The sequence below is a fragment of the Anolis sagrei genome, chromosome 3 (assembly GCF_037176765.1).
Source record: "Anolis sagrei isolate rAnoSag1 chromosome 3, rAnoSag1.mat, whole genome shotgun sequence".
Classification (NCBI taxonomy): Eukaryota; Metazoa; Chordata; class Lepidosauria; order Squamata; family Dactyloidae; genus Anolis; species Anolis sagrei.
Window position 1 is genome coordinate 270,095,884 of NC_090023.1, and position 19,303 is coordinate 270,115,186.

Here is a 19,303-nt window from a genome sequence, read left to right on the forward strand (position 1 = left end):
ATGGAATTGAACCAAACTTGGCACACAGTTCTCCAATGACCAACAGAAAATACTGGAGGGGTTTGGTGGGCAGTGTCCTTTGATTTTGGAGTTGTAGTTCACCTACATTCAGAGATCACTGTGGACTCAAACAATGATGGAGCTGGACCAAACTTGGCACAAGCACTCAATACGCCTAAATATGAACACAGATGGAGTTTGGGGGAAATAAACCTTGAAATTTGGGAGTTGTAGTTGCTGGGATTTATAGTTCACCTACAATCAAAGAGCATTCTGAACCCCACTAATGATAGAATTGGGCCAAACCTCCCACACAGAACCCCCATGAGGGCCACAGCAACGCATATGATGTCTGTAGACACTCCACGTTTCACAGGCATATAGCAGGGTTGGGAGGGCAATAGCTTTATAAACAAGCCTCTTGGTCTCCACAGAAAACAACAGAAAACCATATTTGTTGGGAATCATAGATCCTAGAGTTGGAAGAGACCTCATGGGCCATCCAGTCCAAACCCCTGCTTAGAAGCAGGAAAATTACATTCAAAGTACCTCCGACAGATGGCCATCCAGCCTCTGTTTAAAAACTTCCAAAGAAGGAGCCTCCACCACACTCCGGGGCAGAGAGTTCCACTGCTGAACAGCTCTCACAGTCAAGAAGTTCTTCCTCATGTTCAGGTGGAATCTCCTTTCTTGTAGTTTGAAGCCATGACTCCATTGCGTCCTACTCTCCAGGGAAGCAGAAAACAAGCTTGCTCCCTCCTACCTCGGACTTCCTCTCACATATTTATACATGGCTATCATGTCTCTTCTCAGTCTCTTCTGAATTAGGAGCTGTTAGGCTTAAAAATTAACCTCACTTGTGGGTGATTCCACAAAAAATATAGTAGAGTGCCAGAAGCACAGTTCATGAAACTTATGTGTAAAGAGCAGAGATTGGTGTCCATTCAATACAGTATCATCTACTTTGATGATATGTAACTCTAACTAGCAGTGGTAGTAGTAGTAGTAGTCGTCGTCGTCGTAGTCGTCGTGTCAGGAGTGACCTGAGAAACTGCAAGTCACTTCTGGTGTGAGAGAATTGGCCATCTGCAAGGACATTGCCCAGGGGACACCTGGATGATTTGATGTTTTATCATCCTTGTGGGAGGCTTCTCTCATGTCCCCACATGAGGAGCTGGAGCTGACAGAGGGAGCTCATCCGCCTCTCCCCGGATTCGAACCTGAGACCTGTCAGTCTTCAGTCCTACCAGCACAGGGGTTTAACCCACTGCGCCACCGGGGGCTCCGGTTGTAGTCGTAGTAGTAGTGTATTTGTTGCCCATCTCTCCTAATGGCTGGACATAGTCAAAACATATCTATCTATCCATCTATCTATCCATCTATCTATCCATTTCTCTATCTATCTATCTATCTATCTATCTATCTATCTATGCAAACATCAATGCAAGGACTACTAAAGATATACTTAATGTAACACAGTTTTGCTGCAGTACAAAAACAGCTTTTATGTCTACAGCATGCAATTTTAGTTAAGTGGCAGTTAACATTGATTTTATTTCTAATTTTTAAAGCATTTAAAGTACTATGTCTTTGATTTATTTTTATTTTTTTGCCCATTGCTTGAGAATTCTAGTTTAGCACCACTTTAACTAGAATGGCTCATCCATTCATATGAAATACATGAGTATTAACTAGAATGCTATGGAATAATGGATGTTGTGGTTTTGCAAGGTCTTTAGCCTTCTCTGCCCAAGAGTGCTGGTACCTCCCCAAACTACACATCCCAGGCTTCTGCAGCATTGAGCCATAGTAGTTCAAATGTTGCCAAACTGCATTCAGAGTACAGTATCATAGAATCAAAGAGTTGGAAGAGACCTCATGGGCCATCCAGTCCAACCCCATCCTGCCAAGAAGCAGGAATATTGCATTCAAATCACCCCTGACAGATGGCCATCCAGCCTCTGTTTAAAAGCTTCCAAAGAAGGAGCCTCCACCACTCTCCGGGGCAGAGAGTTCCACTGCTGAATGGCTCTCACAGTCAGGAAGTTCTTCCTCATGTTCAGATGGAATCTCCTCTCTTGTCGTTTGAAGCCATTGTTCCATTGCGTCCTAGTCTCCAAGGAAGCAGAAAACAAGCTTGCTCCCTCCTCCCTGTGGCTTCCTCTCACATATTTATACATGGCTATCATATCTCCTCTCAGCCTTCTCTTCTTCAGACTAAACATGCCCAGCTCCTTAAGCCGCTCCTCATAGGGCTTGTTCTCCAGACCCTTGATCATTTTAGTCGCCCTCCTCTGGACACTTTCCAGCTTGTCAATATCTCTCCTCAATTGCAGTGCCCAGAATTGGACGTTAGTATATTGTATTGTCAAAAGTTTTCATGGCCAGAATCATTGGGTTGTTGTGAGTTTTCCCTGCTGTCTGGCCATGTTCCAGAAGCATTCTCTCCTGAAGAAACCATGACAATGAACAAACTCTGGCTCCCGGTATCAAAAAACTCTAAACTCATAACAGTAAATAAAGAACAACACTAAAAAGGGGGGGAATTCCAGACAAGAAACAATCAGGGCCAACTAATCACCTCCCAACAAAGGATTCCCCCAGGCAGTAATAAGTCAGACCTTGAAACTACTAGTCCATTAAATGCTAATCAAGGTGGCCACTTGCAACATTCACACTTGCCTCCAACAGACAAGAGTTTTTTCTCCTATCCTGGAGATCATTCCACAGATATATAAACCCCACTTTCCTAGTTTCCTAATAATAATAATAATAACAACAACAACAACAACCACCTTGGACATTCTGCAGATATATAAACACCACTTGCCTAGTTTCCTAACAACAACAACAACAACAACAACACCCTGGACATTCCACAGATATATAAACCCCACTTGCCTAGTTTCCTAACAATAACAACAACAACAACAACAACACCCTGGACATTCCACAGATATATAAACCCCACTTGCCTAGTTTCCTAACAATAACAACAACAACAACAACAACAACAACAACACCCTGGACATTCCACAGATATATAAACCCCACTTGCCTAGTTTCCTAACAACAACAACAACAACACCCTGGACATTCCACAGATATATAAACCCCACTTGCCTAGTTTCCTAACAACAAGAACAACAACAACACCCTGGACATTCCACAGATATATAAACCCCACTTGCCTAGTTTCCTAACAATAACAACAACAACAACAACACCCTGGACATTCCACAGATATATAAACCCCACTTGCCTAGTTTCCTAACAACAACAACAACAACAACAACACCCTGGACATTCCACAGATATATAAACCCCACTTGCCTAGTTTCCTAACAATAACAACAACAACAACAACAACACCCTGGACATTCCACAGATATATAAACCCCACTTGCCTAGTTTCCTAACAACAAGAACAACAACAACACCCTGGACATTCCACAGATATATAAACCCCACTTGCATAGTTTCCTAACAACAACAACAACAACAACAACAACACCCTCGACATTCCACAGATATATAAACCCCACTTGCCTAGTTTCCTAACAATAACAACAACAACAACAACAACAACAACAACACCCTGGACATTCCACAGATATATAAACCCCACTTGCCTAGTTTCCTAACAACAACAACAGCAACAACAACACCCTGGACATTCCACAGATATATAAACCCCACTTGCCTAGTTTCCTAACAACAACAACAACAACAACAACACCCTGGACATTCCACAGATATATAAACCCCACTTGCCTAGTTTCCAACAGACCACACAACCTCTGAGGATGCCTGGCATAGATGTGGGCGAAATGTCAGGAGAGAATGCTTCTGGAACATGGCCAGACAGCCCGGAAAACTCACAACAACCCAGTTAATATATTCATCGTATGTCTTTGAGATGGGAGATGAGAAGTCCATTTTAACTTTTCAATATTTTACGAATTGTAGTTTGGTTGAGGCATGACTCCTCTTTGGCAGAGAAGGTTAACCGGCCTTGTTGAACTACAGCTCCCACTAATCCATAACATTGAGCCGGAGGAGCAAAAGTGGAATCTAAATTCATTCATTCTATAGTATAGATCAGTGTTTCTCAACCTTCCTAATGCCGCGACCCCTTAATACAGTTCCTCGTGTTGTGGGGACCCCCAACCATAACATTATTTTCATTGTTACTTCATAACTGTAATTTTGCTACTGTTATGACTCGTAATGTAAATATCTGATATGCAGGATGCATTTTTATTCACTGGACCAAATTTGGCACAAATACCCCATATGCCCAAATACCCCATATGGGGTTGGGGAGGGTTGATTTTGTCATTTGGGAGTTGTAGTTGTTGGGATTTATAGTTAACTTACAATCAAAGAGAATTCTGAACTCCACCAGCGATGAAATTGAACCAAACTTGGCACACAGAACTCCCATGACGAACAGAAAATACTGGAAGGGTCTGGTGGGTATTGACCTTGAGCTTGGGAGTTGTAGTTCACCTACACTCAGAGAGAACTGTGGACTCAATTAATGATGGGTCTGAACCAAACTTGGCACGAACACTCAATATGCCCAAATGTGAGCACTGGTGGAGTTTGGGGATAATAGACTTGACATTTGGGAGTTGTCGTTGCTGAGATTTATAGTTCACCTACAATCAAAAGAGCATTCTGAACCCCACCAACCATAGAATTGGGCCAAACTTCCCACACAAAACTCTCATGACCAACAGAAAATACTGTGTTTTCTGATGATCTTTTGCGACCACTCTGACACCCTCTCGCGACCCCCACCGGGGTCCCGACCCCCAGGTTGAGAAACACTGGTATAGATGGAGGTGCGTTCCTTGCATTCTTGTGTAGTAACTAAGGAGTGCTTTGCGCCCTAGCCTTTCTTTATGGGAGGCGTGATGGCCAGAAATCCTTCTCGTCGTATCAAAGTGGAGGGAAATATAGGGAAGCGGAGCCGTAATCATACCATTATTGCCATTGCCTGTAATTTCGGTGCAAAACATGCAAAGTGGATGAAAACAAAACAAGAACGAGAGAGTGCCTTTGTGCCTGGGAAGCGCAATGTGTCACAGCCGCCGCCTTATCTATCTCTTGCCCCGGAGAGGGAAATTGCTCATCCCTAAATGGGCCATGAAATGGAGCCGCGTGAAACATGACAGGGGTACTTTGGCACAAATGGGTCAATTTCCTGTCATTTCTCCCTGTAATTGTATGCAGAGCGTGCGACACCAGGCTTCGCGGAAAGACGCTCCCATTCTTTCTTACCCCTGTTATTTTAATTCCGTGACGAATGGAAGCGGAAACTGAATGGGTGCTCGGCACTGTTTGGGAGGCGCTCTTGCCATCTGCCTAATCACCAGCCATTTTCAGCAAATACCTGTTCCTTCCAGCTAAAAAGAAAATGGGCGGAGGTGGGGAGATATTGGGGAAGAAGAGGAATAAATCCTACCATTTGCTTCAACCTCAGCAAGATGGAGTGGATGAGGGATTGGAGGACATCCAACCCCAAATTGGGAAAGAAGTCGTCCAGGAATACCTGGCCGCTCTAAATGAGTTCAAGTCCCCTTTGAGGGCCAGATCAACTACACCCAAGAGTACTGAAGGAACTAGCGGAAGTCATTTCGGAACCATTGGCAACCATCTTTGAGAGTTCTTGGAGAACGGGAGAAGTTCCAGCAGATTGGAGGAGGGCCAATGTGGTCCCAATCTTCAAGAAGGGAAAAAAGGACGACCCAAACAACTACCGTCCGGTCAGCCTCACGTCGATACCGGGCAAGATTCTGGAAAAGATTGTTAAGGAAGCGGTCTGCAAACACTTAGAAACAAATGCAGTCATCGCTAATAGTCAACATGGATTGATCAAAAACAAGTCATGCCAGACTAATCTGATCTCTTTCTTCGATAGAGCTACAAGCTGGGTAGATGCGGGGATTGATGCCGTGGATGGAGCGTGTCTGGATTTCAGGAAGGCCTTCTTTGACAAGGTCCCCCATGACCTTCTGGCAAGGAAACTAGTCCAATGTGGGCTAGGCAAAACTACGGTGAGGTGGATCTGTAATTGGTTAAGTGGACGAACACAGAGAGTGCTCACTAATGCTTCCTCTTCATCTTGGAAAGAAGTGACAAGTGGAGTGCCGCAGGGTTCCGTCCTGGGCCCGGTCCTGTTCAACATCTTCATTAATGACTTAGATGAAGGGCTAGAAGGCATGATCATCAAATTTGCAGACGACACCAAATTGGGAGGGAGAGCCAATACTCCAGAGGACAGAAGCAGGATTCAAAATGATCTTGACAGATTGGAGAGATGATGGGCCAAAACTAACACAATGAAGTTCAACAGTGACAAATGCAAGATACTCCACTTTGTCAGGAAAAACGAAATGCAAAGACACAGAATGGGGGACAATGCCTGGCTCGAGAGCAGTACATGTGGAAAAGATCTTGGAGTCCTTGTGGACAACAAGTTAAACATGAGCCAACAATGTGATGTGGCGGCAAAAAAAGCCAATCGGATTTTGGCCTGCATCAATAGGAGCCTAGTGTCTAGATCTAGGGAAGTCATGCTCCCCATGCTCTATTCCGCTTTGGTTAGACCACACCTGGAATATTGTGTCCAGTTCTAGGCACCACAATTCAAGAGAGATATTGACAAGCTGGAATGTGTCCAGAGGAGAGCGACTAAAATGATAAAAGGTCTGGAGAACAAGCCCTATGAGGAGCGGCTAAAGGAGCTGGGCATGTTTAGCCTGAAGAAGAGCAGGCTGAGAGGGGATATGATAGCCATGTATAAATATGTGAGAGGAAGCCACAGGGAGGAGGAGGGAGCAAGCTTGTTTTCTGCTTCCCTGGAGAATAGGACGCAAGGGAGCAATGGCTTCAAACTACAAGAGAGGAGATTCCATCTGAACATGAGGAAGAACTTCCTGACTGTGAGAGCCGTTCAGCAGTGGAACTCTCTGCCCCGGAGTGTGGTGGAGGCTCCTTCTTTGGAAGCTTTTAAACAGAGGCTGGATGGCCATCTGTCAGGGGTGATTTGAATGCAATATTCCTGCTTCTTGGCAGGGTGTTGGACTGGATGGCCCATGAGGTCTCTTCCAACTCTGATTCTTTGATTCTATGATTCTAAGCCTCACCAAGTTTTCTCTTTCCTCAATGGCTGTGAATACCGGAGCAAACCACAACCCCAGTTCAGATGGCCTATGTTTTGAAGACTCAGGATCTTCCTCTGGTGCCAAAGGAACCGACTTGAAGGCACTTGGGAACTCCTCAATGTTATCCAGGACGATCTGGACATAAAGCATGAGTCCCAAGGGTTAAAAACCTCAGAACTGGTGTTAAGAGGTAACTTAAATCAGGGTCCTTTAGAATCAAGTCTTTTACTCACGTCCATATGGTAGGAACTCTGATGGCAGAATGAGAAAGAAAAGGAAGCTCTCCCCTCCTGCAGGAAGGGGTGGAGCCAAACAGTACTGATTGACAGCTACAAGCAATCAATCCATACAACTATACATAAGCAGGGTAAAAAGGGCAGGATTAGCATGATACAACAGTTTTAATCTTACAACTAACAATTCTATACATAGGTGGCGCCACTCGCGCCATCACAGATAGCATTGAGCAGTGAAACTCTCTGCCCCGGAGTGTGGTGGAGGCTCCTTCTTTTAAGCAGAGGCTGGATGGCCATCTGTCAGGGGTGCTTTGAATGTAATTTTCCTGCTTCTTGGCAGAAAGGGCTTGTACTGGATTCCGCGTGAGGTCTCTTCCAACTCTATGATTCTATGATTCTAAGTAGTGTCATACAGCATTAATTCTACAGTTCTGGAATTCTGGGAGGATGTAGCACAGGGAGGAGGGAGCAAGCTTCCTTTCTGCTTCCCTGGAGACTAGGACGTGGAACAATGGCTTCAAACTACAAGAGAGGAGATTCCATCTGAACATTAGGAAGAACTTCCTGACTGTGAGAGCCATTCAGCAGTGGAACTCGCTGCTCCGGACTGTGGTGGAGACTCCTTCTTTGGAAGTTTTTAAACAGAGGCTGGATGGCCATCTGTCAGGGGTGCTTTGAATGTAATTTTCCTGCTTCTTGGAAGAAAGGGGTTGGACTGGATTCTGCGTGAGGTCTCTTCCAACTCTATGATTCTAAGTGTCACACTGCATTAATTCTACAGTTCTGGAATTCTGGGAGAATGTATCCTGAGATAGGTAGAAAGATGTTTGCAAGTATTCTCATAAGGATTTTCCCAGCGAAGATTAGAAGGGAGATACCGTGATAGTTTCCACAGTCTGTTCTTTCCTCCCTATTAGAAAGGGGGGTCTTTGAGATCTGCTGGGATTTTCTTGGTTGCCCACATTTTTTCAATGAGCTGGTGGAGTTGTTGTGTCAACTTGGGTCCACCCTCTTTAAATATCTCAGTAGGGATCCCATCAGGTCTGCTGGCTTTGTAATTTTTTGATTGGGTGAAATGCTTTGCTCCTATTAGTAACCTGGCTGCCGCTCGTTGGACCATTTGAAGCTTTTGAACAGTCTTCAAAGACAGCCCCATGTAGAGTGTGTTGCAGTAGTCTATACAGGGTGTAACCAGAGCGTGGACCACCGTGGCCAAGTCAGACTTCCCAAGGTATGGGTGCAGCTTGCACACAAATTTTAATGGTGCAAAGGCTCCCCCTGGTCACCGCCGAAACCTGGGATTCCAGGCTCAGTTTTGAAGCAGAGGCTGGATTGCCATCTCTCAGGAGGGTTTGGATTGTGCCTTCCTCCTTGGTAGAACAGATTTAGTATGGATGACTGTTTTGGTCTCTTCCAACTCCACAGTTCTGTTTTTCTCAAACAGTTTACCAGGGTGATTTCTGACCCTCCTGCATCAGGGTCGCATTTTCACAGGCTGTTGCCGTTTTTTGCCGCTGGATGCTGACAGCTCTAGGCACGAACGCCAGGTCTCCGTTCAAATATTTCCCTTGTTATGGTTCGTTTTGAAAAGTACAAAAAAGCCCTGGGGGTTAGAAACTGTCTGCAAATTGCCAGGCTTCTGAGACATGTAAGCAGGTTTAAGCTTTGGTTCCTCCCGGACCTCAAGCGAGATCCGAAAAATCCTTTGGGAAGCAGAGAAAACCATGCAAAAAGAATCTGCGAATCCCATTTACTCTAAGATGAACTGAACCACCTCAACTGGGCTCTCCAGGCCAATGGAGACTCCACCTCAGACATCAGAAGAGCTGCAAGACCGAGAACAAGCCACGACAGTCAAGACAAAGATCCACCCAGAGGGAAAGGGTTCTTGCCAGACATCAAGGGTACCACTGACCGCAGAGGGAAGCTGACGAGGAAACACAACATACAAACTATCTCCAGACCCACCAAGAAAATCCAACCAATGCTCCGTTCAGCAAAGGACAAGAGGGATCCTCTCACCTCTGCAGGAGTCTACCGTGTACCATGCAGCTGTGGACAAGTCTACAGAGGGACCACCAAACGCAGCAGCATTCCCCAGACACGAATCAAGGAACATGAAAGGCACTGCAGACTCCTTCAACCAGAGAAGTCAGCCATAGCAGAGCACCTGAGGAACCAGCCTGGACACAGCATATTATTTGAGAACACAGAAATGCTGGACCACTCTCACAACCACCATGTCAGGCTACACAGAGAAGCCATTGAAATCCACAAGAAGCATGTGGACAATTTCAACAGAAAGGAGGAAACCATGAAAATGAACAAAATCTGGCTACCAGTATTAAAACACTCTAAAATTACAACAGCAAAACAACAGAGAGGAAACAATCAGGGACAGCTAATCACCTCTCAACAATTTTAGAGTTTTTTAATACTGGTAGCCAGGTTGGTTCATCAGGGACCACAAATGCAGCGCTCAAACACGAATCTAGGAACATGAAAGGCACTGCAAACTCCTTCAACCAGAGAAGTCAGCCATAGCAGAGCACCTGATGAACCAACCTGGACACAGCAGATTATTGGAGAACACAGAAATGCTGGACCACTCTCACAACCACCATGTCAGGCTACACAGAGAAGCCATTGAAATTTATTTATTTGCGACATTTATATGCCGCCCTTCTCACCCGAAGGGGAGTCATAGCAGCTTATATACACACATACGCACACGCACGCTACATTATACCATTAGCACAGTACAATATCAGCGTTATACATCACTATATTGTATTATACAGTTATATTGTAATATATAAGAATGTGGACAATTTCAAGAGAAAGGAGGAAATCATGAAGATGAACAAAATCTGGCTACCAGTATTAAAAGAAGTCTAAACTTATAACAGTAAATAAAGAATAAATCTCAAACACAGGGGAACTCCAGACAAGAAACAATCAGAGACAGCTAATCACCTCTCAACAAAAGATTCCCCCAGGCAGTAACAAGCTACACCTAAAAGCTGTCAGGCCATCAAATGCTAATCAAGGTGGCCAATTGAAACATTCACACCGGCCTCCAACAGACAAGAGTTCTTTCTCCCACCCTGGGCATTATTCCACAGATATATAAACCTCATTTTCCTAGTTATCAACAGACCTCGCAATCTCTGAGGATGCCTGCCATAGATGCAGGCAAAATATCAGGAGAGAATGCTTCTGGAACATGGCCATACAGCCCGAAAAACCTACAACAACCCAGAGAAAACCCTGTTCCTCTTTGTCAGTGGAGAAATGTGACAATGGAGCCAGGTTTTGCATCCAGGGAAGGAGGGTTGTAAAACACTGTGTTCCTTCCTTTGCCAGCTCTGTCCTGTTTGGGGCTTGGCAAGACAGGCAGAGCCGGTTCGTGGGCATCAAAGCAGCATCTAGGAAATATATATTACTGTCCCAGGCCTTGGCATGTCAATGGAAAGAGCAAGGTTTTGCCTGAACAGAACGTGGCAAGCCCAGATTGGGCCAGTTTGTTGTCCAGCTCCTGGTGGGAATGCACTGGGTTGTCTCTGCATTGCACTTCCATGGTAAACGACATTCAGAAATAGTTTATCATTGCCTCCTTTTGCAATGTACTGACAAACATTCACTATTATTATTACAACATTTTTTTCCTTGGCATCTTGGTGATGGATGATTCAGAAATCTGCATTGAATAGACAACATCAGCTTTAGTTTCTTGGAGAGAGATGGGCCAAAATTAACAAAATGAAGTTCAACAGGGACAAATGCAAGATACTCCACTTTGGCAGGAAAAACGAAATGCAAAGATACAGAATGGGGGACAATGCCTGGCTCGAGAGCAGTACGTGTGAAAAAGATCTTGGAGTCCTCATGGACAACAAGTTAAACATGAGCCAGGAATGTGATGTGGCGGCAAAAAAAGCCAATGGGATTTTGGCCTGCATCAATAGGAGCATAGTGTCTAGATCTAGGGAAGTCATGCAAATCCCCTATTCTGCTTTGGTTAGACCACACCTGGAATATTGTGTCCAATTCTGGGCACCACAATTCAAGAGAGATATTGACAAGCTGGAATGTGTCCAGAGGAGAGCGACTAAAATGATAAAAGGTCTGGAGAACAAGCCCTATGAGGAGCGGCTTAAGGAACTGGGCATGTTTAACCTGAAGAAGAGAAGGCTGAGAGGGGATATGATAGCCATGTATAAATATGTGAGAGGAAGCCTCAGGGAGGAGGGAGCAAGCTTGTTTTCTGCTTCCTTGGAGACTAGGACGCAATGGAGCAATGGCTTCAAACTACAAGAGAGGCGATTCCATCTGAACATGAGGAAGAACTTCCTGATTGTGAGAGCCGTTCAGCAGTGGAACTCTCTGCCCCGGAGTGTGGTGGAGACTCCTTCTTTGGAAGCTTTTAAACAGAGGCTGGATGGCCATCTGTCAGGGGTGATTTGAATGCAATATTCCTACTTCTTGGCAGAATGGGGTTGGACTGGATGGCCCATGAGGTCTCTTCCAACTCTTTGATTCTATGATTCTATGATATGGTTGAATTCATCACATTTTAGTCCACTCTTTAAAAGAGCTCTTCTGCAAAATTGGGGAGTATTTAAATTACACATTTTTTTTATTTTTGCTTGAAAGGTATTAATTTAAACATCATATTAAAGTAGCCTGATTTCTTTTATGGGTGAGCAGAGCAAAGAGTGGCACAAAAACTAGAGCGAATAGGAGAAAACCGGTGCCATTTTTGCAAGCAGGAAGTCAAATGTGCCCAGAAACGGGGCTGACATTTGAGGCACTCAACTCTGTTGTTGTCATTGTTATATACTGACTACTTAATGCAGAGTTTTAATGGTTTCTCTCCTTTCGTTATTTTTAATTTTTTAAAGAAATTAACCAAAAACAGAATGTAACAGAAAAAGCACAGATCAAGAAAACAAAATAGTTTTCTAAGATCTACAGAGACACTCGCTGGAACACCTCAGCAAGCGAGAGTCCAAAAGTGGCAGGCTCAAACCAGAACCTCAATCAATGGATGATACCAATGAGAGACTCCCCCCTGGGCACACAGAGGACTGGGCAACGTGGAAGGCGCTGAACAGACTGCGCTCTGGCACCACGAGATGCAGAGCCAACCTCAAGAAATGGGGCCACAAAGTGGAATCCTAAACATGCGAGTGTGGAGAAGAGCAAACCACTGACCACCTGCTGCAATGCAACCTGAGCCTGGCCACATGCACCAGGGAGGACCTTCTTGCGGCAACACCAGAGGCGCTCCAAGTGGCCAGCTACTGGTCAAAGGACATTTAATCAACTACCAAACTTGCAACCTTTGTGGATTGTTTGTCTGTTTGTTTGTTTGTTTTGTTAAAAATGTAATACAAATGTCTGGTTGCTCCTGACACGATAAATAAATATGTACATAAAGGTAAAAGTTTTCCCTTGACATTAAGTCTAGTCAAGTCCAACTCTGGGGAGTGGTCCTCATCTCCATTTCTATGACAAAGAGCCGGCGTTGTCCATAGACGCCTCCAAGGTCACAAGGCTGGCATGACTACATGGAGTGCCATTACCTTCTTGCCAAAGTGGTACCTATGCAGGTAAGGGCTAAGTTGGGCCATACCGACCATTAGGAATTAGGAATTATGGGAGTTGAAGTCCAAAATACCTGGAGGGCCCAAGTTGACCCACGCATGCATTAGAGAGTTACCAACTGGTGGGATAGAGATAGAGGGATTGTTTTCTCTGCAACTCAATTTCTCCATTATTTCTCCCCCTTCTGCAGAACACTCTGGAGCAGTGCAATGTTTGTGCCAAGCCCATCATGGAACGGATCCTGAAAGCCACAGGGAAGGCCTATCATCCCCACTGCTTCACCTGCGTCATCTGCCAACGCAGCCTGGATGGTGTCCCTTTCACCGTTGATGCCGGTGGCAACATCCACTGCATTGAGGACTTCCACAGGTATGGGGCAATTGGGGGGGGGGGGTCCTTCTTTGTTTACGAAGGGCTCAAGAAGGAGGGGAAATGGAACAAGGATGTTGGGTGCAAGGTTCTGGAAGCTGTAGTCCAAAAAGCAAGTTCAATGGAGTTCCCACACTCAGAATGAGTTTGCCACCAAGAAACAATTCCACATTTCTGGGTTGACTTTTTGCAGATTTTTGCTTATTCACAGATTTCATCAAAAATGCTCACTTTAGGAATCTATAGATCTCCCAGTGCAACTGTATGGTCAATTCTCCATCTATATAAATAAAAAGGTAATGTTTGTTTGTGGGATTAACAGAACTCAAAAACCACTGGATGAATTGACACCAAATTTGGACACCATACACCTAACAACCCAATGTATGTCCTTCACTCAAAAATATTGATTTTGTCATTTGGGAGTTGTAGTTGCTGGGATTTATAGTTCGCCTACAATCAAAGAGCATTCTGAACCCTACCGATGATGGAATTGAACCAAACTTGGTACAGAGTTCTCCCATGACCAATAGAAAATACTGGAAGGGTTTGGTGGGCAGTGTCCTTTGGTTTTGGAGTTGTAGTTCACCTACATCCAGAGATCACTGTGGACTCAAACAATGATGGATCTGGACCAAACTCTACACGAATACTCAATGTGCCCAAATGTGAACACTGGTAGAGTTTGGGGAAAATAGAACCTTGACATTCAGGAGTTGTAGTTGCTGGGATTTGTAGTTCACCTACAATCAAAGAGCATTCTGAACCCTACCAACGATGGAATTGAACCAAACCTGGCACACAGTTCTCCCATGACCAACAGAAAATACTGGAAGGGTTTGGTGGGCAGTGTCCTTTGGTTTTGGACTTGTACTTCACCTACACCCAGAGATCACTGTGGACTCAAACAATGATGGATCTGGACCAAACTTGGCACGAATACTCAATGTGCCCAAATGTGAACACTGGTAGAGTTTGTGGAAAATAGAACCTTGACATTTGGGAGTTGTAGTTGCTGGGATTTGTAGTTCACCTTCAATCACAGAGTATTCTGAACTCCACCAACGACAGAATTGGACCAAACCCCCCCCACAGAACCCCCATGTGGGCCAGGGGACGGCTAGTCTATATAAATAAAAATGTAATGTTTGTTTGTGGGATTAACATAACTCAAAAACCACTGAGCAAATGGACACCAAATTTGGACACAATACACCTCTCAGGCCAATGAGTGACCATCACTCATAAAAACACTGAAAAACACACCAGAAGAGACTTAAAAACAAAAATTACATTACAACACATGTGCAAAACCACACACATACATATATACACATAGATATACATTTACACAAATATATACACACACAAAACACATATACACAGACTGGGCCACAGCAAAGTGTGGCAGGGGACAGCTATTAGAATTATAATGGAGGACTTAGAGATTGTGTTGTCAAAGGATTTCATGGCTGAAATCACTGGGTTGCTGGCCATACAGCCCCAAAAACTCACAGCAACCCAGTGATTCTGGCCATGAAATCCTTCGACAACACACTGCTCTAGATTGTTTTCTGGTCCTTCAAAGATAGATTTGGGTTCTCCTGGCAGCAGGACCAGTGTTGGGAAGGTGGATTCCCATTTCTTATGGTTCTTCCACCACTGGATCCTTCCCATCCTAACTCTTTGGGCTGTTGCCTTGATCCAAATGAGATTGTGGCAGAAGCATGGAAGTTGACCCTGTTTCTGGATGACTTGGAGGAGAGGGTTTTTGACTGATGGCATTTTTTCTTGCATGTCTAGGAAGTTTGCTCCACGCTGCTCCGTCTGCAAGGAGCCCATCATGCCAGCCCAGGGCCAGGAGGAGACGGTCCGGATCGTGGCCCTGGACCGGGACTTCCATGTGCAATGCTACCGCTGTGAGGTGAGTCCCATAGAGAAGATCTGTCAGATTTACCTTCTATTGTGAGAGCTACCCTGAAGTAGTGGTTGGACTACAAGTCTAGAGGCCAAGGTTTGAATCCCCACTTGAAACCTGTTGGGTGACCTTGGGGATATCTGGATGGCCGTCTATTGGGAGTATTTGGATTGTGGTCCCATCTGCAATGCGATGTAACGCAGATTGAAACTGCATTTTATAGCATTGTGGTTGGGGACTATATCTTCCTAACTGATGGAGAACATTTAGACTGTATGGAGTTAGAAGAGACCACAAGGGACATCGAGACCAACCCCCGATGATCAAAATTGCAAGATGTTTCTCTTATTTGGGTAATCACTTTTCATATTGTAGCATATGAGTTATGGTGAAAACAAATATTTCAACTTGACGGAATTGCACTGTCTTGTGCATCTCGACTGCTGTGGACTTTGGGTTTCAGCTGCCATTTTTTTTAAGGTTCCTTATGTTAACTTCAGAAATATGGCCTATAGAAGCACATCTGAAATAGTTGTCATGGAGCAAATAACATGAGGATTGGAGTGGAAATGTTTCTGATCTGCCTGGGCCTTTTCTTCACCCTTGGAGTATATCTGGTTGGGTGATGTAATAATAATAATAATAATAATAATAATAATAATAAATCAACTTTATTTAGGGAGCCTCCGGTGGCGCAGTGGGTTATTTATTTATTTATTTATTTATTTACTGTCCTTGTATACCGCCGTTTCTCAGCCTAACTGGCGACTCAACGCGGTTTACAACAAAATATACAGTGCACAGTATACAATTAAAACCATAAAAACATAATACACAATATTACACGTAAATCACAATCCAATACATCTCCTAACTAAAATCCTGGTCCAATTTCATCATCCATATTACCAATCCGTAATCAACACATTCATTGCACCGAATTAACCAAATGCCTGCTTGAACATCCAAGTTTTTAGTCTTCTTCGGAATACCATCAGCGAGGAGGCTGATCTTACCTCCATGGGAAGGGCGTTCCAGAGCCGAGGGGCCACCACAGAAAAGGCCCTGTCTCTCGTCCCCGCCAGCCGCACCTGTGAAGCAGGCAGGATAGAGAGCAGGACCTCCCCAGAAGATCTTAGGGTCCTGGTGGGCTGATAGGCCGAGATATGTTCAGATAGGTAGGTTGGGCCAGAACCGTTTAGGGCTTTAAAAGCCAACGCCAGCACTTTGAATTGAGCCCGGTAACAAATCGGCAGCCAGTGGAGTTGATGCAGCAGAGGAGTTGTGCGCTCCCTGCGCTCCGCTCCAGTTAGTATCATGGCTGCCGACCGTTGGACTAATTGGAGCTTCCGAGCCGTCTTCAAAGGCAACCCCACGTAGAGAGCGTTGCAGTAGTCTAAACGGGATGTAACCTGAGCGTGGACTACCGTGGCCAAGTCAGACTTCCCAAGGTACGGGCGCAGTTGGCACACGAGTTTTAACTGTGCGAATGCTCCCCTGGTCACCGCCGAAACCTGGGGTTCCAAGCTCAGCGGTGAATCCAGGATCACACCCAAACTGCGAACCTGCGTCTTCAGGGGGAGTGCGACCCCATCCAACACAGGCTGTAACCCTATGCCCTGTTCGGCCTTGCGACTGACCAGGAGTACCTCTGTCTTGTCTGGATTCAATTTCAATTTGTTCGCCTCCATCCAGACCGTCACAGCGGCCAAGCACCGGTTAAAGCACTGAGCTGCTGAGCTTGTTGATCGAAAGGTTGCAGGTTCGATTCCGGGGAGCGGCGTGAGCTTCCGCTGTCAGCCCTAGCTTCTGCCAACCTAGCAGTTCGAAAACATGCAAATGTGAGTAGATCAATAGGTACTGCTTCAGCGGGAAGGTAACGGCGCTCCATGCAGTCATGCCGGCCACATGACCTTGGAGGTGTCTACGGACAACGCTGGCTCTTCGGCTTAGAAATGGAGATGAGCACCACACCCCAGAGTCAGACATGACTGGACTTAATGTCAGGGGACTACCTACCTTTTTTACCTTTATTTATACCCTGCCACCATCGCCCCAGGGGGAGTCGGGGCGGCTTACATGAGGCCAAGCCCAACAATACAACAATGCAAATAAACAACCTACAATGACACCTCTTTAACTTACCAGTGGGATTGTTGTTGTTGTTGTTGTGTCAGGAGTGACTTGAGAAATTGCAAGTCGCTTCTGGTGTGAGAGAATTGGCCGTCTGCAAGGACATTGCCCAGGGGACACCAGGATGATTTTGATGTTTTTATCATCCTTGTGGGAGGCTTCTCTCATGTCCCCGCATGAGGAGCTGGAGCTGATAGAGGGAGCTCATCCGCCTCTGCGACCTGTGAGTCTTCAGTGCTGCCGGCACAGGGGTTTAATCCACTGTGCCACCGGGGGTTCCACCAGTGGGATAGGATCCTGAAAGTTGTAGTTTAGTGAGGCAGAGGAGGCAATGTGTACCACTACAAATTCCCTGATTCCATAACATTGAGCCATGGCAGCTAAAGTGGGGTCAAACTGCATTCATTGCACAGAATAGACGCGCCCCTCCCTCGATGTTCCAATGGAGTGTTTACCGTTTCTGAATTTTAAGCAGCATGGAAATATCTTTTGATCGAGCGTCTTCTGTTTTGAGTCATGCTTGCCCACATGTCTGACACATTTCGGCATGTTCCCAGGGTTGTTTTGGTTACATGAATTTCAACCGAGAGGAGGCTTTGACCCGTAAACAGGAGCACATTGTGTACTTCGGAAAACATATGCCTCCAAGACGTTCAAGACATTGGGGCTGTTTCAGAAAACAAGAGAACTTGGAGCGAAAGTATGCACATTTCTGAAAGACATCCTGATTTCCGCCCCAAATAGTTGCACTCAACAGCTTCATAGTTTGCAAAGCTTCCTCCAAGCAGCTTCTCTTCTTTTAAATACATTATTTTCTCTGATCGCTGATTGGAATTAAAAGCTGAGGAATCTGGTGGTTGGCTGGAAATGAAAACCCACAGGTCACACCTGGTTTATGAACCAATGTTTCCCATTATATAGCTAATATTAGGTATTCAAAATCTTCCACAAATAACTCCTAAAACAGTGTGAGATATGGCAATGGTATTCCTGGGAAATCTCACTGTTTCCAGTACTTTCTTTGCTGGGAAGTAATCCTGGGTGTCCTAGTCCAAAAATAAAGAATGTTTCCAAGTAGGAATGTACATAAGGCCTTCTTGTCTGGTTGGACTGGATGACCCTCAGGATCCTTTCTATCTCTAGACTTCCATATCCCTCTTAGAAACAACTCGTGGCTTCTCTATCAGATGGGTTATGAATCCCCTTTAGGTTTTAGTCTGAACCTCAAAGGAAAGGTCCAAGGCTCTCAACTCTTTTGGAGGTCCAGCACCTTGGACAACACCTTGAAGCTCTGCAGTAACACCTGGAGCAGATTCAATGCCCCCTTGATATGGATGGCACTTATCCATAGGTTTTCATTATCCACATTGTTGATTTTGGTAACTCACAAGATTGATTGATTGATTGATTGATTGATTCCTTCTTTCCTTCCTTCCTTCCTTCTTCCCTCGCTCCCTCCCTCTTTCCTTTTCCATTTCATCCTTCCCTCTCTCCCACTTCTTTTCTTTCCATCTTCCTTCACTTATTTCCTTCATTACTTCTTCCTTCCTGCTCCTTTCTTTTCTTCTTTTCTTCCTCCTTCCATCTTTCCTCTATCCTTTCACATTTCACCTTCCCACTTGCCTTCCTTCTTTTCTTCCATTATCCATCCTTCCTTCCTTCCTTCTTCTCTCTTTCTCCCTTCCTTCCTTCCTCCCTCCCTCTGTCCTTTCCATCTTCCTTCCTTCTTCACTTCCTCCTTCCTTTTTCATTTCATTCCTCCCTCTCTCTTTTCTTCTGTCTTTCTTTCCATTGTTTCTCTGTCTCCCTCCTTTCCTCATTCTTTTTCCATTTCATATTTCCCTCATCTTTTCCTCTCTCCC

The 19,303-nt window shown here is 45.0% G+C and overlaps 1 protein-coding gene across 4 annotated transcripts in view; it reads left to right on the forward strand.

Annotated features, from left to right (window-relative positions):
* Positions 1 to 19,303, forward strand: part of LPP (LIM domain containing preferred translocation partner in lipoma) — a 398,174-nt gene that overhangs the window by 375,119 nt on the left and 3,752 nt on the right. For all 4 annotated transcript variants that reach the window (XM_067466127.1, XM_067466130.1, XM_067466126.1 and 1 more), the window contains exons 10-11: positions 13,212 to 13,390; positions 15,194 to 15,314. In XM_067466127.1, coding sequence (XP_067322228.1) covers positions 13,212 to 13,390; positions 15,194 to 15,314 — 300 coding nt within the window. The remainder of the gene's footprint in view (positions 1 to 13,211; positions 13,391 to 15,193; positions 15,315 to 19,303) is intronic.